At 36.1% G+C, this 18,030-nt stretch overlaps 1 protein-coding gene across 24 annotated transcripts in view; it reads right to left on the minus strand.

The window, feature by feature from the left end:
- LOC103557425 (lipase member J) overlaps positions 1 to 18,030 on the minus strand; it is a 43,234-nt gene that overhangs the window by 7,236 nt on the left and 17,968 nt on the right. For 15 of the 24 annotated variants that reach the window (XM_070610877.1, XM_070610924.1, XM_070610887.1 and 12 more), the window contains 6 exons: positions 17,235 to 17,346; positions 16,441 to 16,561; positions 10,309 to 10,507; positions 9,700 to 9,809; positions 8,061 to 8,197; positions 7,235 to 7,381 (listed from right to left, as the gene is read on the minus strand). In XM_070610877.1, the coding sequence (XP_070466978.1) occupies positions 7,235 to 7,381; positions 8,061 to 8,197; positions 9,700 to 9,809; positions 10,309 to 10,507; positions 16,441 to 16,561; positions 17,235 to 17,339 (819 nt within the window). In that variant the 5' untranslated portion in view covers positions 17,340 to 17,346. The remainder of the gene's footprint in view (positions 1 to 7,234; positions 7,382 to 8,060; positions 8,198 to 9,699; positions 9,810 to 10,308; positions 10,508 to 16,440; positions 16,562 to 17,234; positions 17,347 to 18,030) is intronic. The other 9 variants (XM_070611071.1, XM_070611041.1, XM_070611063.1 and 6 more) reach the window with 1 other exon arrangement.

Below are 18,030 nucleotides of genomic sequence, written 5' to 3' on the forward strand. Positions count from 1 at the left end.
TAAATGAAAGAGAAAAAACAAAGAAGCCCAAAACAAACAGCAAAGCACTGAAGCCATTTTTTCCTTATGGTTATTTGCCAATCTCAGAGAACCGAAGTTTCATTTTGAGAACTCAGCTAGTTGAGGAAAACTAAAAGCAAAGCCCAGAGCCTGACAAGGGCAGTTAAAAGATTTTTAAAAAATCTTCTCCATGATAAACTGGGCTCCCATGTTCTACACTACTCAAAGTGAAGTTGCATCAAAAGTATAGCAGCCTTCACGTCAATCTGTGTAATCTAAGTTTTCATTGCCTATGTAGTCCCCGAGAACCTCAATCTGTGAAGAAGACATATAATGTCAATGTAATCCCTATTCAAATCTCAGAAAGCTATTTTAAGGATATCAACAAACCACTTCTAAAGTTTATGTGACGAGGCAAAAACCCAGAATAGCCAACACAATATTGAAGGGAAAAACAAAGATGGAGGCCTAATGTGACACAACTTCAAGACTTACTATAAAGCTATGGAAATGAAGACAATGTGGTAGTGGCAAAAGAATAGCTAAATAGATCAACGGAACAGAATAGAGAGCCCAGAAATAGACCCCAAAAATATAGTCAAGTGATCTTTGACAAAGTAGCAAAAGAAATGCAATAGAGAAATGATAGTCTCTTCAACAAATGTTGCTGGAACAATTAGATAGCCACATGAAAAAAAATGAATCTAGACACAGACCTTACATACATCACAAAAATTATCTCAAAGAGGAAGACAGAATTAAATATAAAACGTAAAACTGTAAACGTTCTATAAGATAACACAGGAAAAAACTTAGACGACCTCGACTGTGGTGATGACTTTTTAAATGCAACACCAAAGGCACAATCTGTGAAATAAATAATTGATAAGATGGACTTCATTAAAGTTAAGAACTTCTACTCTACAAAAGACAATACTAAGAGAATTAGAAAACAGGCCACAGTTGGGGAAAAAATATTTGCAAAAGACATCTGATAAAGGACTGTTAGCCAAAACATACAGAGAACTCTTGAAACTCAACAATAAGAAAATGAAGAACCTGATTAAAAAATGGGTCAAAGACCTTAACAAACACCTCACCAAAGAAGATATCCAGATGGCAAATAAGCATATGAAAAGATGCTCCACATCATATGTCATCAGAGGAATGAAGTGAAAACAATGAGATACAACTACATAGTATTAAAATGACAAAAATCCAAAACCCTGATAACACCAAATGCTGCCAAAGATTTGGAGCAACAGGAACTTTCTTTCATTGATGGTGGGGATGCAAAATGGTACAGCCACTTTGGAAGACATATTGGTGGTTTCTCAACAAACTAAGCATACCTTTACCTTACGATCCAGCAATCACACTCCTTAGTTTTTAGCCAAAGAAGCTGCAAACTTATGTTCACACAATAACCTGAACCCTGATGTTTATAGCACCTTTATTCATAATTCTCAAAACTTGAACCAAAATGCCCTTCAGTAGGTGAATGGATAAACTGTGGCACATCCAGACAACAGAATATTATTCAGCACTAAAATGAAATGACTATCAAGTCATGAAAAGACATGGATGAACCTTAAATGCATGTTACTAAGTGAAAGGAGCCAATCTGAAAGGGCTACAGATCATATGATTCCAACTATATGCATTCTGGAAAAGGCAAAACTGGCAACTGTAAAATAATCAGTGGTTGCCAGGAGCTAGGTGAGGAGGGATAATTGGCAGAACACAGAAGATTTTCAGGGCAGTGAAACTATCCTGTATTATACTACAATGGTGGATGTATGTCTTTATACATTAGTTAAATCTTATAGAATGCCAAACACCAAGAGTGAACCTTAATGTAAACTATGACCTTTGGGTAGTAACAAGATGCCATGTACATTCGTCAATTGTAACAAATGTAACACTCCTGTGAGGAATGTTGATAGTGAGGCAGACTCTGAATGTGAGCAGCAGGGATTTTATGGGAATTTTCTGTAATTTATGCTCAATTGTGCTTTGAATCAAAAACTACTCTAAAAACAAAGTCTATTTTTTTAATGAAGGCAAAATAAAGACTTTTTCAAATACAAGATCTTGGAAAATTCATTGCCAGAAGACATACTGTCTTTTGGGGTTTTTGCTGAGGAAGATTTGCTCTGAGATAACATTTATTGCCAATTTTCCACTTTTTTGCTGTGGAAGGGTCACCAAGTTAACAGCTGTTCCCAATCTTCCTCTTTTTTTGTGCATGAGCCACCATGACAGCATGGCCACTGACAGATAAGTGGTGTAGGTCTGTGCTGGGGAACCAAACCCAGGCTGCCCAAGTGAATCATGCTGAACTTAACCACTAGGCCACTGGGGCTAGCCCAAGACATGTCTTTTAAGAAATGATAAAGGAAATTCTTCAGGCTGAAAGGAGTGATCACAACAGGGAGTACAGATGTTAATAAGAAATGAACCTGCCTTAACAGGTAAATATATAGGTAAATAGGAAAGACTATTGACTTTTTAAAGTCTTAATATTAATGTTTTGTTAGATTTGTGACATGTTAGGTTATGGCATTGATTAAAAATATGTGACAATAGCAAAAAGTGCAAGAGATTAAAAAGAGTTAAATTATTGTAAAGCCCTTTCATTATTTAGGATGTGAATATAAACACTAATTTAATGTACATAATAATAACTTAGAGGACACATTCTGTAATTTATAAGGTAGTAATAAAGAGTATTTCTTAAGGCTGTAACAAAAAAGTTAATAGAGGAGATAAAATGGAATAATAAAAAGTATTTGAACAGAATATAGAAGAAGTCAAGAAATGTGGAATAAAAAGAACAACAACAGAACAAGTAAAAAGCAAACAGCAAGATGATAGCCATACTCTAATCAATAATTATACAAAAATAAATTTACTAAATATTCCAATTAAAAAACAGAGATTGTCAGGATAGATTAAAAAAATGCTATGAATACCTTTTTTGAAGACATAAAAGGCAAGCTTTAAAATATCTCCAAGCAGGAACCAAAAAAAAAAAAAATTGATCCATCAGATTGAAACAAGAAATTAAAACTACTAATGAAAAACAAAATAAACAGAATTTAAATTCCCTTGAATGCATATAGATCAGACACAATTGAAGGGAGAATATCGAGGTCAGAAGAAATTATTCAGAAAGGAGCAAAGACAAAAATGGAAAATATAGATAAGTCAAGAGACAAATGAGAAAATGGAAAAAAATCTTTAACTAGAGTGCTGGAAGTAAAATGAGATGGAGGTAATACAAAAATAAAATGTTTGAGATATTTAAGGATGGATGAAAGATATTAATCCACAGATTCAAGAATCCCAACAGATACTTAGAAGGATAAATTTTTAAAAACCCACACGTAGAAATCTAATTGAAACGTCACAACACTAAAAACAAAATATAATCATAATAACAAGCAAAAAGAACAGATTATTATCAAAAAGAAAAGAAAGAAAAAACAACCTTTAGATTGAAAGCTAATGACATCATCAATAATAAAAGCCTGCAGTAATGAAAATTATATCTTTTCATGTACTAGAAAAAAGAAAAGTCAATCTAGAATTGTATAGTTATGAAAATATCTTTTTAAAAGGAGAGCAAAATCAAGTTATTTTTCGACAAGCAAAATCTGATTGAACCAGCCTCCAATAGACCTTCATTAAAGGAAATTCTCAAAGACTCACTGAAAGGAGAAGAAATGGAAAAAAGTGGTCAATATCTGGGTCTAAATGAACATTATCTATATAAATAATAATATGGGGTTATGTTTAAACATAAGACAGAATTAAAATACATTCTTTGGTGAAGCGTCTGTTAAGACCTTTGGCTCAATTTTTAATTAGGTCGTTTCTTTTCTCATTGTTGAGTTTGAAGCGTTCCTTGTATATTTTAAATAATAGTCCTTTATCTGATATGTCTTTTGCAAGTATTTTCTCTCAGTCTGCGGCCTATCTTCTCATTTTCTTGATATTGTCTTTTGCAGAGTAGAAGATCTTAATTTCAATGAAGTCCAGCTGATCAATTTATTTTATGAATTGTGCCTTTGGTGTTATATGTAAAAAGTCATCACACTACCCAATGATCTTTAGAAGCAGTTTGTAGATATCCATAAAATAACTTGCTGGAATTTTGATTGGGGCTGCTTTGAATCTACATGTCAAGTTGGTAAGAATGGATAGCTTGACAACATTGAGTCTTCCTATCCATGAACATGGTATATCTCTCCATTTATTTATAAATAATCAGAGTTTCATAGTTTTCCTCATATAGATCTTATTCATCTCTTGTTAGATTTATACCTAAGTATTTCATTTTAGGGGGTGTAATGTGAACAGCATTGTGTTCTTAATTTCAAATTCAACTTGCCCATTATTGGTATATAGAAAAGCAATTTGAAAAATGCAAAATGCAATTGATACTTGCATATTAACCCTGTATCCTGCAACCTTGCTATAGCTGCTTTTCAGTTCCAGGAGGTTTTTTGTTGTTGTTGATTCTTTCAAACATTCTACATAGATGATCATATCATGTTGTCTGAGAATGAAGATAATTTTATGCCTCCCTTCTCAATCTGTGTAACTTTTTAAATTCCCTTTTCTTGCCTTATTTCACTAGAAAGGGCTTCCAGTATAATGTTGAAAAGGAGTGACGAGATGGGACATCCTTGCCTTGTACCTGATCTTGGTGGGAAAGCTTCAAGTTTCTCACCATCAAGTATGATGTTAGCTGTAGGTTTTCCGTAGATATTCTTTATCAAGTTGAAGAAGTTTCCCTCTATTCCTAGTTTACTGGGGGGTTTTATCATGAATGAGTTTTGGATTTTTCAAATGCTTTTTCTATCTCTATTGATATGATCATGTGATTTTTCCTTTTAGCTTGTTAATGTGATGGATTACATTAATTGATTTTTGAATGTTGAACCAGCCTTGCATACCTAGGATTTTTTCCCCTATATTTTTACAAATTCTCTAGTTGTTTATGCTCAGAGGATTATTCAAGACTCTGTTACTCACTCATGACCAGAAGTGGAAAATCTCATAATGCAATTTTAATTATGTCACCTCTTTTAAGGTTCTTGCCATTTGAATACCTGGGGGCTTAAAAGAAAATTTCTTTTGTTTTTAAGGCAATTCAGGGCACTTGAAACTGGCAACAATAAAGTTGTGACAGAATGATTTAAAATGGCCATACAGAACTTTTTAACAGATGCATTCTACAATTTAAACTTAGGTATTCATTGGATCATCTAATTATAATTCTTACTTGTTCTTGAAATCAGTGCCTATATAATGTTTATCCTGGATGGTGTATTCCAGCTATTCCTTGCATTAGAGTGACTTTGCTATTTACCCTAATGTGAGTTAGGGGCTTACTCAACCCAAAACACCTTGTCCTATTAATCTCTCCTGGATGGAGAAGCTTACTTACAAGTAGCTTTCATAAATATCCATGACACCTATCTATGAGTAATCTGAGATATTTATCAGAGTCTCTATTTTGACTTTATCAGATAGACAAGAAGGAATCCATTCACTAAAGGGACTCAAATCATAACTATAGACTCTTGATAACTGTATTTCATATATCTCAGGCTCAAATCTCTTTGTAAGTGCTAGAATTTATTTTTGTAAACCTTTTTCAAAGAATCATAAGAATTGGACAAGGTCAAAATTTTGGGTGGTTCAATGATACATTTTCCAAGTTACATTGGTGAGAGTTTTTGCCACCCGTTCTTCCTTGCGTCATACCTTTCTTTTCAGTTCTCTTATTTGGTTTTCCATGCCTGAGTGACATAGGTCTGATTCCACTCACTGCCTTTTTACAAACTGCAAGATTCTCTCTTGGCTTTTCATACTGTCTACAGGAAAGAAATTCCAAGTCAAACTCTACCTTCCCCACAGATCTTGATAGGTTCACAAGAGGACTGACTCAAACTGAACTAGGCTATAATTTTTAATGTTCCCATACACACTGTGTGTGAAATTGTTCCACTTCAAACTTTCCACAATCCCAGACAACTTAGGACACAACCATATTACAACCTATGTCACTGTCAAATTTTGTCCCATAAAGGAGAGTCACAAAGTTAAAGGCTGAGAAGTCAGAAAGTAAGCTTTTTTAATAGTTCACAAAAGAAAAGTTCTCAAAGACACCACAATATAATTACAGAAAATATAGCAATGTCCAAATATACTACAAAACATAAAATGAATGAATAAGACAAGCAAAAATAAAAATTATGTTTATGATTCTTCCAGTCATTCCTTGGTAGGTGTATAACACTAAATAGACAGAAAAATATGAGAAAGAAGATATTAAATTAGTATTTTCTACCTTCTATGACAGTAAAGTTGTTACACATTAGATAAAAGAACTGAGTTAATTTCTTCTATTATGAAGTGTTCTTTTCATATTTATTTAATTGTTTATATATCCCTCTGAGACTTGGTAAGACCTTTGTGAGGATGAATAAAATCAGCATATCCTTGTGGCATGAAAATGTGTTTGGGAATTAAGAGGACACTTCTCTTTCTTTGAATAAATAAATTGGTTCTCATTGAGAAGCTCTTAAAAGATTCAGGTGCAAGAACCAACCACTAGTCCAAATACCACAGCTGCTTCCATCAAATATGGATTATTAGTTTAATGTGCTGAAAAAGTCTTAGAATGAATGCCTACATCTTTAAGAAAATCTATACACAATAAATCTAAATGGCCTTGGTAATAGTAGCTTGAGCATCAAAACAATTTCCCACTTGAGGAATTTTGATGAATGCCAGAGCATGTAATATAATTAGCAGGCACTAATTCTAATTATGAAAAGATCAACAAGAAGGGAAACCTGTGTTAGGAATCAGGAGATAAGAGGAGGAGTTTTGGGAAACAAGTGAATAGAAGACAATCTAAATACAAGAAACTTCAGGAAACTAACACTCAATAGCAAAGGCTAATAAAGATAACCATCACAGCAGCTGCTCTCTGTTCTTTACAGAGTAACACAAATATGGAAGCAAAGTAATCGCAGCATGCTGAGGGAAATTAGTTTCACAATGTTGGTACAGTCACAAAATCAGAAAGGGTAAGGATCTAACTACTAGTGTACACGGATAAATCATAAAATGACACATGAGGTATAAAATAATCACTATTAAGAGCTTCTATCTAAAAACTAGAAAATAGAATTCAAATACAACTTATTCTCACCATATTTAAATTCTTCAGATCATATCCAGTCATCATAAACAAGATATCATTGCAGATATTATCAAAAATCTTTAGGGAACACAGCTCCAACCCAACAAATCTATTAAATGATGTATTAGCTAAGAAGTCTTTGTTGCCAGAAAAAGCCTGCAAAATAAATTGAGTTTATCCATATTTTGAAGGTCAAAATAATTAATCAAGAGATGATGTGGTTTACTATGTTTACAACTAAATGTATCATCTTACAGTAGATTAAAACATTTAAATTGGGGCTGGCTCATGGCTGAGTGGTTAAGTTCACACGCTCTGCTTCCAGCAGCCCAGGGTTCACTGGTTCAGATCCTGGGCGCAGACCTACACACCGCTCATGAAGCCATGCTGTGGCGGCATCCCATATAGAAGAACTAGAATGACTTACAACTAGGATATACAACTATGTACTGGGGCTTCGGGGAGAAAAAAAAAAGAGGAAGATTGGCAATAGACGTTAGCTCAGGGCCAATCTTCCTCAAGACCTTCCTCAAAAACAATAATAATAAATAAACACATAAAAGATTAAAAAACACTTAAATTGAGGACAGAACTTGGAAGCAGCATGTAGAGATGATTTGATGCTGGATTTTTCTCACAATGAGATGTCCAAAGGTATCATACTTAAAATCCTATTCCTTTGTAGAAACAAAGACAAGAATCCAGTGTAAATGAAGCCAAAAAATTCAATTCGTACACGTGCCCATGCAAACATAAGTCAAGACCTTTTATTTTTAAGGCACAGAATCATTGTCACTTTGGGTTATCAACCACGTAAAAGAAAGGAATAAAATACCTTGATCACTGACTTCAACTTGTATGCCATTTTAATTAAAGCACTTTTTGAGTATTTAATGGAAAAAACCGGTGCTAAAGCAAAAAATATTTTGATTCTTTCAGCTATCTTTGGCATTGTGGAAAATGTTATGAAACCTAAAAGAAAATAAGGTATAAATTATTCTTAAGCAATTACTAGCATGTAAGAAATGACACCATGGCAAATGACAGTAAGTTCAACAGGCTTTGAACAATTAATTTACTCATTAATTTCTTAATTCACTTATCAAACATTTATTGATCACCTAGTATGAGATATGTATATTGATCACGACACAATGCTGATTATTAGAATTAAAAACAAAAGTATAGACCATAGGAGGTGATAAGTTAGTAATAAATCAGTGTTGTAACACTGTAGTTTAAAAATCAGAAACAATACTGAACATTTGTATAACTGGCCATGGTGTAAACAAGGTTAAATGAATTTTTCAGATAGATGAATCATAAACTTTAAGATTCAGTAAGTGTCAAATTGTTTTAATATTTACTTTTAATATATTTTAAAACTTCCTTGCCTTCTTATACAGAGGATACTAAATATTAGTTATATGCTATTGATTGCTTAGAGTCATTGATATGACAAATACTAGTATTTCCCTTTTTTACTTCTTATTGAGCTATCTACTTGCACACCTTCTCTATTTTTATTGGTTCTTTTTTTTCCCCTGGGTTCTGAGAAGTCAAATAACCGAACAATTATAAAAGCATATTATGAGTTAATAAGCTCTGGTACATCACCCATTTATTTTCTTATTTAATAATTATCAGGGATTCCTGGTTCCAGATAATTGAACAGCTGATGAGAATTTGCACTAAACGTCACACACAGTTAATAAACATCAGAGAAAAAAACCTATGAAAAATGGGATTAGCTGTTATTCAAAACACTTTTTCTAGTGGGAAGTGGATTATTCCTATAAGAAAATGATACGCTTCAGTCTACAAAAAACTCATTTAATGTTGGCTTTTATTATAAAATGGCTTCTCACACCTTCAAAGTTGCAAGAATAAACAAGAAAGAGTAAACAGGTTTACTATACCATGTAAGAGAATTATTTTAGGGCTTAGGGAATTTTTTCCCAAAAGTAGAATGTTTATACATTAGATAGAGGCGTTAGTGTTGTCAGGTGAAAGTTCTTTACTAGTCATCTTTAAATATAGGAAGGCTTTCCTCATCTTTGTGCATTTCTTAAATTTAATCTGTCCTAAATGCAAAAACATAGTCTTTTCAAGTCTCTCACTCATAAAGCTCCATGTTATATATTAAAAAGAAAAATAATTATGCAAGTTCTATTTGTGGAACAAGTGATTGTTATGATCCCACATTGATCTTAAGATGGATATCCAACTTTTATACATTGGAAACAAACAAAAGCACAAACAACCTTGCTTTTACTATCGATTATTTGTGCCTAGAGAAGATGCTGTGGAATGACATCAGGATGTGAACTTTCAGGGCTCTGCTTTGCTATGCTTGTCTCACAGTTCTGCTTTGTCTCACTTCTAGGTCTAGAAGGTTATTTACAACTTAATAAGTATATCTAAAAACTTTAAAAAGCATTAAGGAATATTAGCAACAATCTTTCTTGGCATACCAATAGTAGTGCCCTGTGAATGGCCTACATAAAATATTTCCTCCTGTCCGGTTTGCTTCACAATGAAATCGATGGAGGCTGGAAGGTCATATTTAGCCATCTCATCAAAACTACAAGAGAAAAAGGAAAATAAAAATGCACTTTCTACTAATGTTATATTAACATTTGAGGATAATGAATAGATAAATGAATAAATTCAATTTTCAACCCTCTTTGGGTATTATCAAGAAGTTATGTGGAATAACGTACCTATGTAATAGAGATTTATTTGGGAACACAAAGTCAAGGAAATAAAAAAGCCACAAGGCAGTCTTATAAAGAAGGTGTTTGTATATTCTAAGCACAGAGAGGTAGACTAAATATATGAGTTACAGAGTGAAAGAGGAGTTAAAGCAAAGGTGGGGTTAGTCAATAAACATTACTGCTGAAAATTGAGGAATAAGCTCAAAATCAAACAATCATTCTTTAATTTCCAAGCCAAAATTTGCATAAATTTTGATGGTCTATTGGAAGCCCTGAGTTGAGAAAAGAGACATATTTTATTTTATTTCATTCAGAAAGAAAAAAATGTTCAATACATTTATAAAATAAACTTGATTTTGTTTGTACCTGAAAGCCCAGAATTCTTTGGAATCTGTTTTTAGGTACAAGTGTTTCCTGGACCAGGTAGTCCCTCTACTGTTCCCCATCCACACATCATAACCAGCATCTGCCAAAATGAAGCCCAGGCTGTTGCTAGGAAGATTGGAAATCCAGCTGATGGCAGATGTCAGCAAACCATGTTGCAAGTATACAACAAGCCTCTGAACTGGAAAACAATACGCAGTCAATTTCTTTTTTAATTTTGTAGTATCTACATTAAAACCTCATCTGAAATTTAATCTTTTAACACATGGCAGTTTGAAGATTTAAAAAAATTGTATAAATAGGGTAAGTTACTAATGTTTCATCCCATTGTATGTGAGAGCTGTTTAACACAGTTCACTCATGGATTTCTTTCAAATGAACAAGTGGATAATTAGGTCATGTCCCACTTAAAAAAACTTTTTTAATTCAAATATCTAATATTAATTTGGGCACTCATGTACATTTTACATAACATATTATATAAAACACATTTGGTATGATTTTCCCACTTTTTCATTTCGCGAAATAATTATATAATCACATTTTTCACAGGCATAATCTTTATCAGTGTAATCATTAGAACCACTGTTTTAGCCACCTAACAGAGTTCACAGGGCCCTAATCTATACTTCCAACATCTTTGAGAAATAAAACCTTTTGAGTAACAAAAAGTGTGCTCACTAATACCTTCATTTTAAGCCCCAAGCCGCCATTCACATATTATCCACATTATTATCATCTACTGTAATGATACTATTGGTTCCCTGTATAGATCCCACTAACTAGGCTATTGTGTTAGCTGCTAACTATACACAGCTGTCCCTTTTCAGAAGACACACTCTTGGCATTCTTGGCTAAATGGGAGCTCCCACACTGGGTGAGGAGGGAGACAACCTATACTTTGACCAACTGACACAAAGGTACAAAAGTTTGACTCCCTTGCTTCAAGGTTGGACTAACTCTGACATAATTCATGTTTCATATCTCCCTAAGGGACCAGGCTGAAGCTAGACTCCACTTCAGACCACATCTTTGCTTGATTCCTCCTCTGCTCACTTCTGCTTCCCCCATTACCTTTTTCCTGAGATTCCCTCAAATCCCTGTCACATGCTCTGCTTCAAGGGACCTTGACCTAAGAGTTACTGATGAAGATTATTTTAGGCTGGTTACTGTTAAAAATTGCAGATGAGAAGGAGGCTCTAAGGAGTGGAATTTGCTTGCCCTTTGATGAGAGACATTTGCATTTGTGGAGGAAGTCTCCATCTGTGGGGGGTGTCTCCCTCTCTGCACCAGGAGGAAGGGGGGATGGCCTTATCTCTGGAAACTCTTAATGAGGAAGTCAAGGACTTAAGTTGTTTACTGTCTGGTAACCTCATGTAACTGACACCCCCCAACATCGTCCTTTGTCTTTAACTGAAGATAATATTTAAGGTGGTGGCTTCTGCCATTTACTTAATCCAGTTTGATTCTTATCTAAAAGTTATAGGACCACCCAATAACCAGACCCTACCAGCACTGATACCATTTTAACAACTCTTTTTACATATTCTTTCTTTTGTCTTGTAAAGAGATAACTCACATAGCTATGCCTTAAATTTAGCCCTACTCTCAACCCATGTTTGCAGCAGCAGCTCCTCCTGCCCATGACTCCCATCCCCATGCAGCAGAAGCTCCTCCTGCCCATGGGTCCTGTCCCCATGCAGCAGCAGCTCTGACTGCCCATGGGTCCTGTCCCCATGTTATTCCATACTATTCTCTAAATAAAACAGCACTACTGCCAGACCTTGAGAGTCCAATAAATCTTTCTTTCGACTCCTCGGCTCACTCACCCCGCATCATTACTACTAAAAGTGATTGAGGAAGCAGACATTTAAGGATGGGATCATGGAGTTGGATTACTTGCTGGTTGGCTGGAAATGAGGATCACATCATTGGTTATAGATGGAGTATTGAAAGAACTTTGCATGTTGTAGCACTCCAATGGCTAAAATACTCATGATTCCTGTGATGATATAGGAAAGGGATGACTGATTTGTACAATATCTCTGACAGTTAAGAGGTACAGAGGAAATATAATTATGAGGACTTGGAAATCAGGTAGCTGTTACTAAGTACCAATGATGTTTTGAAGAGAGAAATTAAGAGGCTCAGGGCAAATCAATCACCAATTCAAAGCAAAGTGTGAAAGTCATAACATGTCTTTGGCAGCATCTAAACACTTTCATCTCCTATAGCCAGAGGGAAAACTGAGGTGAAAATCATGGTCAGGACCTAACTGTAAGAATGGTAGAACTTCAGGAAGGTTGAATTCTCAGCTCTGGGAAGAACTCCTCTGTTTTCAGAGCCTTTATAGGGAAGTAGGACTCTGAGACTTAAGATGAGGATATCCGGGTAGAACAGCTTCAGAACCTTGAAACCCAGATTTCCCTGAACTCACTGGGACTACAGAAGTCACCCGCTCCTCTTTGTTAGAGGATAATGGCTCCCTTACTTAGATAACTTTCAGAACAAAGCTTCCTCTCCTCAAGATCCACCCAATCCCTTCCTGGACACTCATTCAGTAACTATGATTAAATTCTAGCATGGCTTAACTGAAGAAGTGTTGGGCCTGCTGAGGGAAAGGAGAGATTACACACTAAAGGGGCTACAAAATCTGGCTAATATGTATGTAACAGCAGGAACTGGGAGAGTATGCCTGGGAGAAATCCTGAGGGTGTTGGATCAAAGCCTGGATAAGGATGAATTTGTTCATGTGGTAACGCATTCCTACGACACAGAATTTAACAGACTGGCAATGGTTCCAGAGGTCAGTCCTGACATTCTGCTATTTGTTTGAAGCTTAGAAAATTTCAGAATTGTAATAGCAGATTGTGGAGGAAATAATAAAAGGGCTCATCTGTAGGCATGCTAAATCTATTAAACAAGACCAGAATATCTACCAACTGACTAATATGCCCTGGGGGGGCTTGGAGGATATTCCATTTACCAAATTAAAAAAAATACACTCACTGGTGAGGACACCAGAAGAATTTAAAAGCTCAGAAGTAGAGAATTTCCACTTCCTTTTTGGGATATATAGTAAGCCAGAAGAAGTATTGCTCCATTCTCACAATGATCTAAGTTCAAATTCATGACTTTTAAAAAACTCATCAGAAAGCTGATGTCACAGAGCAAAACTCTGATCCCAAGTCTGAGGAGAGACAGATGCTTGCAAGAAGAGAGGAAACACAATCAGAATAGTTTAGGTAGAATAACTGAAGAATTGGGGCCGGCCTGGTGGCAGAGCGGTTAAGTTCACACATTCCGCTTCTCGGCGGCCTGAGGTTCACCAGTTTGGATCCTGGGTGCGGACGTGGCACTGCTTGGCAAAAAGCCATGGTGTGGTAGGCATCCCACATATACAATAGAGGAATATGGGCATGGATGTTAGCTCAGGGCCAGTCCTCCTCAGCAAAAAGAGGAGGATTGGCAGTAGTTAGCTCAGGGCTAATCTTCCTCAAAAAAAAAAAAAAAAAAGAATAACTGAAGAATTAGTGAAGGCCAGGTATAGGCTCCAAGGACAGTGTGAAGCCTCTGAGTTCAGTAGAAACTGGGAAGTCTATAGTCTGCAAATTCTTTCCCGGGAACCCAAAATGAACCTCAGAGAAAAGATTGGAAAGAGTTTTATGAAAGTGTCCATTCACATGCATATCTGTGAGAGAGAACAGCAGCCATACAGGAAGGACAAAATACTCTTCTCTGATTCTTTCCCCACCTTCCCTCCAGAACAATACTCAATCCATGTACATGGAGCGGAAGGGAGTAAGAAAGGCAACAAATACTACACAGAGTACACTAAACAACCAAGTGCATAGGATGACTCAACCAATAGATGTCAGCTGGGCACTGTTTTTGGCCACCCCAGTGCTTGTGCAGTGGGCTCACAAAAGGAGTATCCATGGTGGCAGGGACGTAGATTAAACACTGGTCCATCATTATGGGCCCCCTCACCAAGGCAGATCTAGCTACTGCCAGGGCAATAAGTCTCACCTGCCAGCAAAACAGATCTCCTATGGTACCATCCCTCGAGGAGACCAAACCAGCCACTTGGAGACATGCTAGGTACATCACATGCTTTTTCTCCCAGAAAGGGCAACAATTCATTATGAGTAGGATTGATACACATTTCTGCTATGATTTGCCTTTCTTTCCAAATAGGACCACAGTTAGCACCTACTCAAGAGTTCACAGATTGTCTGATCTACCAACACGGAACCCCCTCATAACGTTACCTCAAATCAAGGAACCCACTTCACGTCAAAGAAGGTGCAGCTATTGGCAAATGACCACGGTACCTACACCCTAGCACATTACTACCATCATGAGGCTGCCAGCCTGATAGAGCAATGAAATAACACCTTGAAGGCTCAGTGGAGCTGCCAGCTGGAAGATGACATCCTGTAAGTATAGGTGCTATCCTTCAAGATTCCTTATACACCTTAAACAAATGGCCATAATATATTTCTGATTCCTCCAATTACTAGAATACAAGGATCTTAGGAAAAAAGGGGTAGGATTAAGAGTGGCCCCACTCACTACCACTCCCAGTAACTCCCTCAGGGATTTGTGTTTTCTATCCTCACAATTTTAGGCTCTGTAGATATAGAGACCCTTGTTCTGAGAGAGAAAATGCTTCCACCAGCATCCTAATAAACTTAAAGCTATGACTGCTGCCTTGCCATTTTGGGCTCCTCGTGTTAGAAACAGGGAGGCAAAGAAAAGCATTAGTATACAGGCAGCAGTAATTGGCTCTGATCATCATGAGGAGTAGGACTGCTGATACAGGGAATGAGAACAGGGAAAAATATATATAAATTCAGGTGATCCACAGGGGCATCTTTTGTTACTCCTATGCCCTATTTTAACTGTAAATGTACAAGTACAGCAACTATGACCTGCTCTGGATATAGTAGCTTTTAAGGATGAGGATTTGGCTTACAACATGAGACAAGCTAACTGAGAGGGAGGGGGATATACAATGGGTGGTGGAGGCAGGAATTTATGAGTATCAGTTATGGCTTTAGGATCAGTTGCAAAAGCAGATGTAATTTTGCTCCTCAAATCTTCCTCTGACCTACAAGAATCCTGGAAAAGCTGTACCTGGATGAAATAAACTTAATGTGAAAGACAAATGGATCTGAGTAGTGCAAGGGGTGTACTCTATTAGATTATTTTGGAGATGCATCCAGATTTCCTTTACTAAACAGACAACCATTCTCCCAGCTGTTGTGAGTGTTGCTTTTGAAGAGTTGCCTATTGTCCCTTTCTCTGTAGAATTGCCCCCAGCCAAATGGGAATTGCCTTACCCAGGAAATTACACTTCTTTCTAAGGGTAGCCTTCAGGCAGTGACTGAAATGGGAATGCAAAAATCTAGCTCTCTAACTTGAGGGTGGGACCACCTCTGTGGTCCAGTTCATGGATTCAGGAGCTCTTCTGAGATCATATTGCAGCTGAGTCCTTCCTTAGCTCCTTCTCCTTCCCTTATCCTGATTTCCACGTTACTCTCTCCTGACAGTAGTCCATCAATAAATCACACACACCTGACTCCCTGCTAGTTAAGTGGCAGACCTAGGATTATAACCCTAGTGACAAATTCTGCTGCATTTTGCACCACACTCTGCTGATACAAATGCACCTATTGTTAGAATAAAGAGTCGTGAGGCTGCTAGCAACCTGATCTCTTTGTGATTATTAAAGAAGAGAGCCATAAAGACAAGTATGGAAATTTTTACCAGCCATTCTTCAAACCTACAGAATAGTGTTAGCGTGTTTCGGAGCATTTCTAAGCCCCTCATTAAACAAAGAAAATTCTAGAGAATCAACACGTATGAGCAAAGTGATCCACAAAGAAAATCTGGAAGGAACAACTTATGTTCCACCACACATTAAAACCACTCTGTGAACAGAAAGCTAGTGGAGAATCAGGTTCTCTTCCTGAGGCATGTGGAGAGATATACGAGAAACGACCTTCATCTTCAAATTCTTTTCTTCTCCTAAACTCACTGAGAAGAAATGGACAAGTTAAGAACTTCAGGCCCCAGACATTCACCAATTTATCTTGAACTGGGCATTACCTGAATTGTTATCATTGTTTATCTTCCCATAAGGAATTCTATAAAGGCCAAGGATATAACCATCTTCGGTTACAATATCATACTCTTCATCTGGGTAGCCCCAGTAGGAAATAATTTGGCTCTAGATAAAGAAAAAGCAAACCTTTTAGAATGATTATTGGTCAATTAAGTTGAATTGCTTGCCATTTCCAACCTAAAATGTAAAAATGAAGCTTTGTATTCTCTCTCAATCTCAGGCCTATTTTTATTTTCACTAATTTACTGATTCATTCAGTAATAAATATTGATAGAATAGCTACTAAGCGTCAGTCTTATACACTAGGGATTGACAGAAAAAGAAAACAAAAAATAAAACCCTGCCCTCAAAGAGATATCTCAAGAAGTAACCTAATAATTTTTTTCTAACTACTAATCACTCATAGTTTTACCTAATCACTCATATACAATTTTAAAATATATGTGTATCTATAAATTGTTGCAAGTTTATGCATATAACTATGCTGATATCTGAAATTTGTACATATGTGAGTGTATAGAAGAGAGAATTATAAACGAAGGTATGGACCTATTTATCTATCTATCTATATTTTTTAATCACAGAGATAGAATAAGACTGAAGGGGAAACTGTGAGTTATGGAGTAGTAGTTGGGGAATATTAGTTGACCAATATCAAAATACATGAATGCAGAGATATAAATTTGCCTGTAGGTATGTTAAAATTAAAACATCCTAAAATTGAAGAGTAGCTTTCCCTTTATTTCAGCAGCTTAGCATTCATTTCCTAGCAACTTACAATATTCATATTTGCTTCAGGGTTCACAGATCTTCGATATCGAAAGGCACCATGAGTAGTTCCAAAAATTAGGATGAAAGACAACACTTTGAAAAAGCACCACATTTTGGATCTACATATAAAAGGGAGATGTTAATACTACTAAAAGTGGAGCAAATAATACCATTTGACTGTTTAACTCTGTAAGATAGTGAATATTATAATTTTCAGATGAGAAAACTGAGTCTGAAAAATTAAATAACTTGTCTAAGGATACACAATGTACAATGGGCAGTCAGGATTCATATTTAAGCCTGCTTCCTTCCAAAGTCCTTGCTTTTCCAACTACTCTATTTTGTGGCACAAATTCCATCTTTGAAGTCTCTGTTATACTATTGTTTGGCCCAATTCTGAGAGCTTTATCATATTCTGCAAGTTAATTGATATCTGAACTAATGATGTAATAATATTCTTACCAGATTAACACTTACTTAAAGTATATTTAAAGGTTGTTGGGTTTGGGTGAGGGAACGGGTACAGGTGGGGAGATTAGGAAGTTTGCATAACAACTTTCATTCAGGCCTTTTGGGGTCTAGATTTTATTTTGTTTACAAAAATACGAGTTTGAGTATCCTAAATTCTGGGAAAGCAGGACACTTAAGCTCTTTCTAGAAACATAAGAGACTGGTGAACCATAGATCCTCCCCCAAAAAGCATGACTTGCAGATCTCATGAGCTTTGTACAATAAGACAGACACTATATGTGGAAGGACATTATGAGAGTTTATAAGACTCCCAGATCTACCACTCAAAAGCT

The sequence above is a fragment of the Equus przewalskii genome, chromosome 1, assembly GCF_037783145.1.
Source record: "Equus przewalskii isolate Varuska chromosome 1, EquPr2, whole genome shotgun sequence".
Lineage (NCBI taxonomy): Eukaryota > Metazoa > Chordata > Mammalia > Perissodactyla > Equidae > Equus > Equus przewalskii.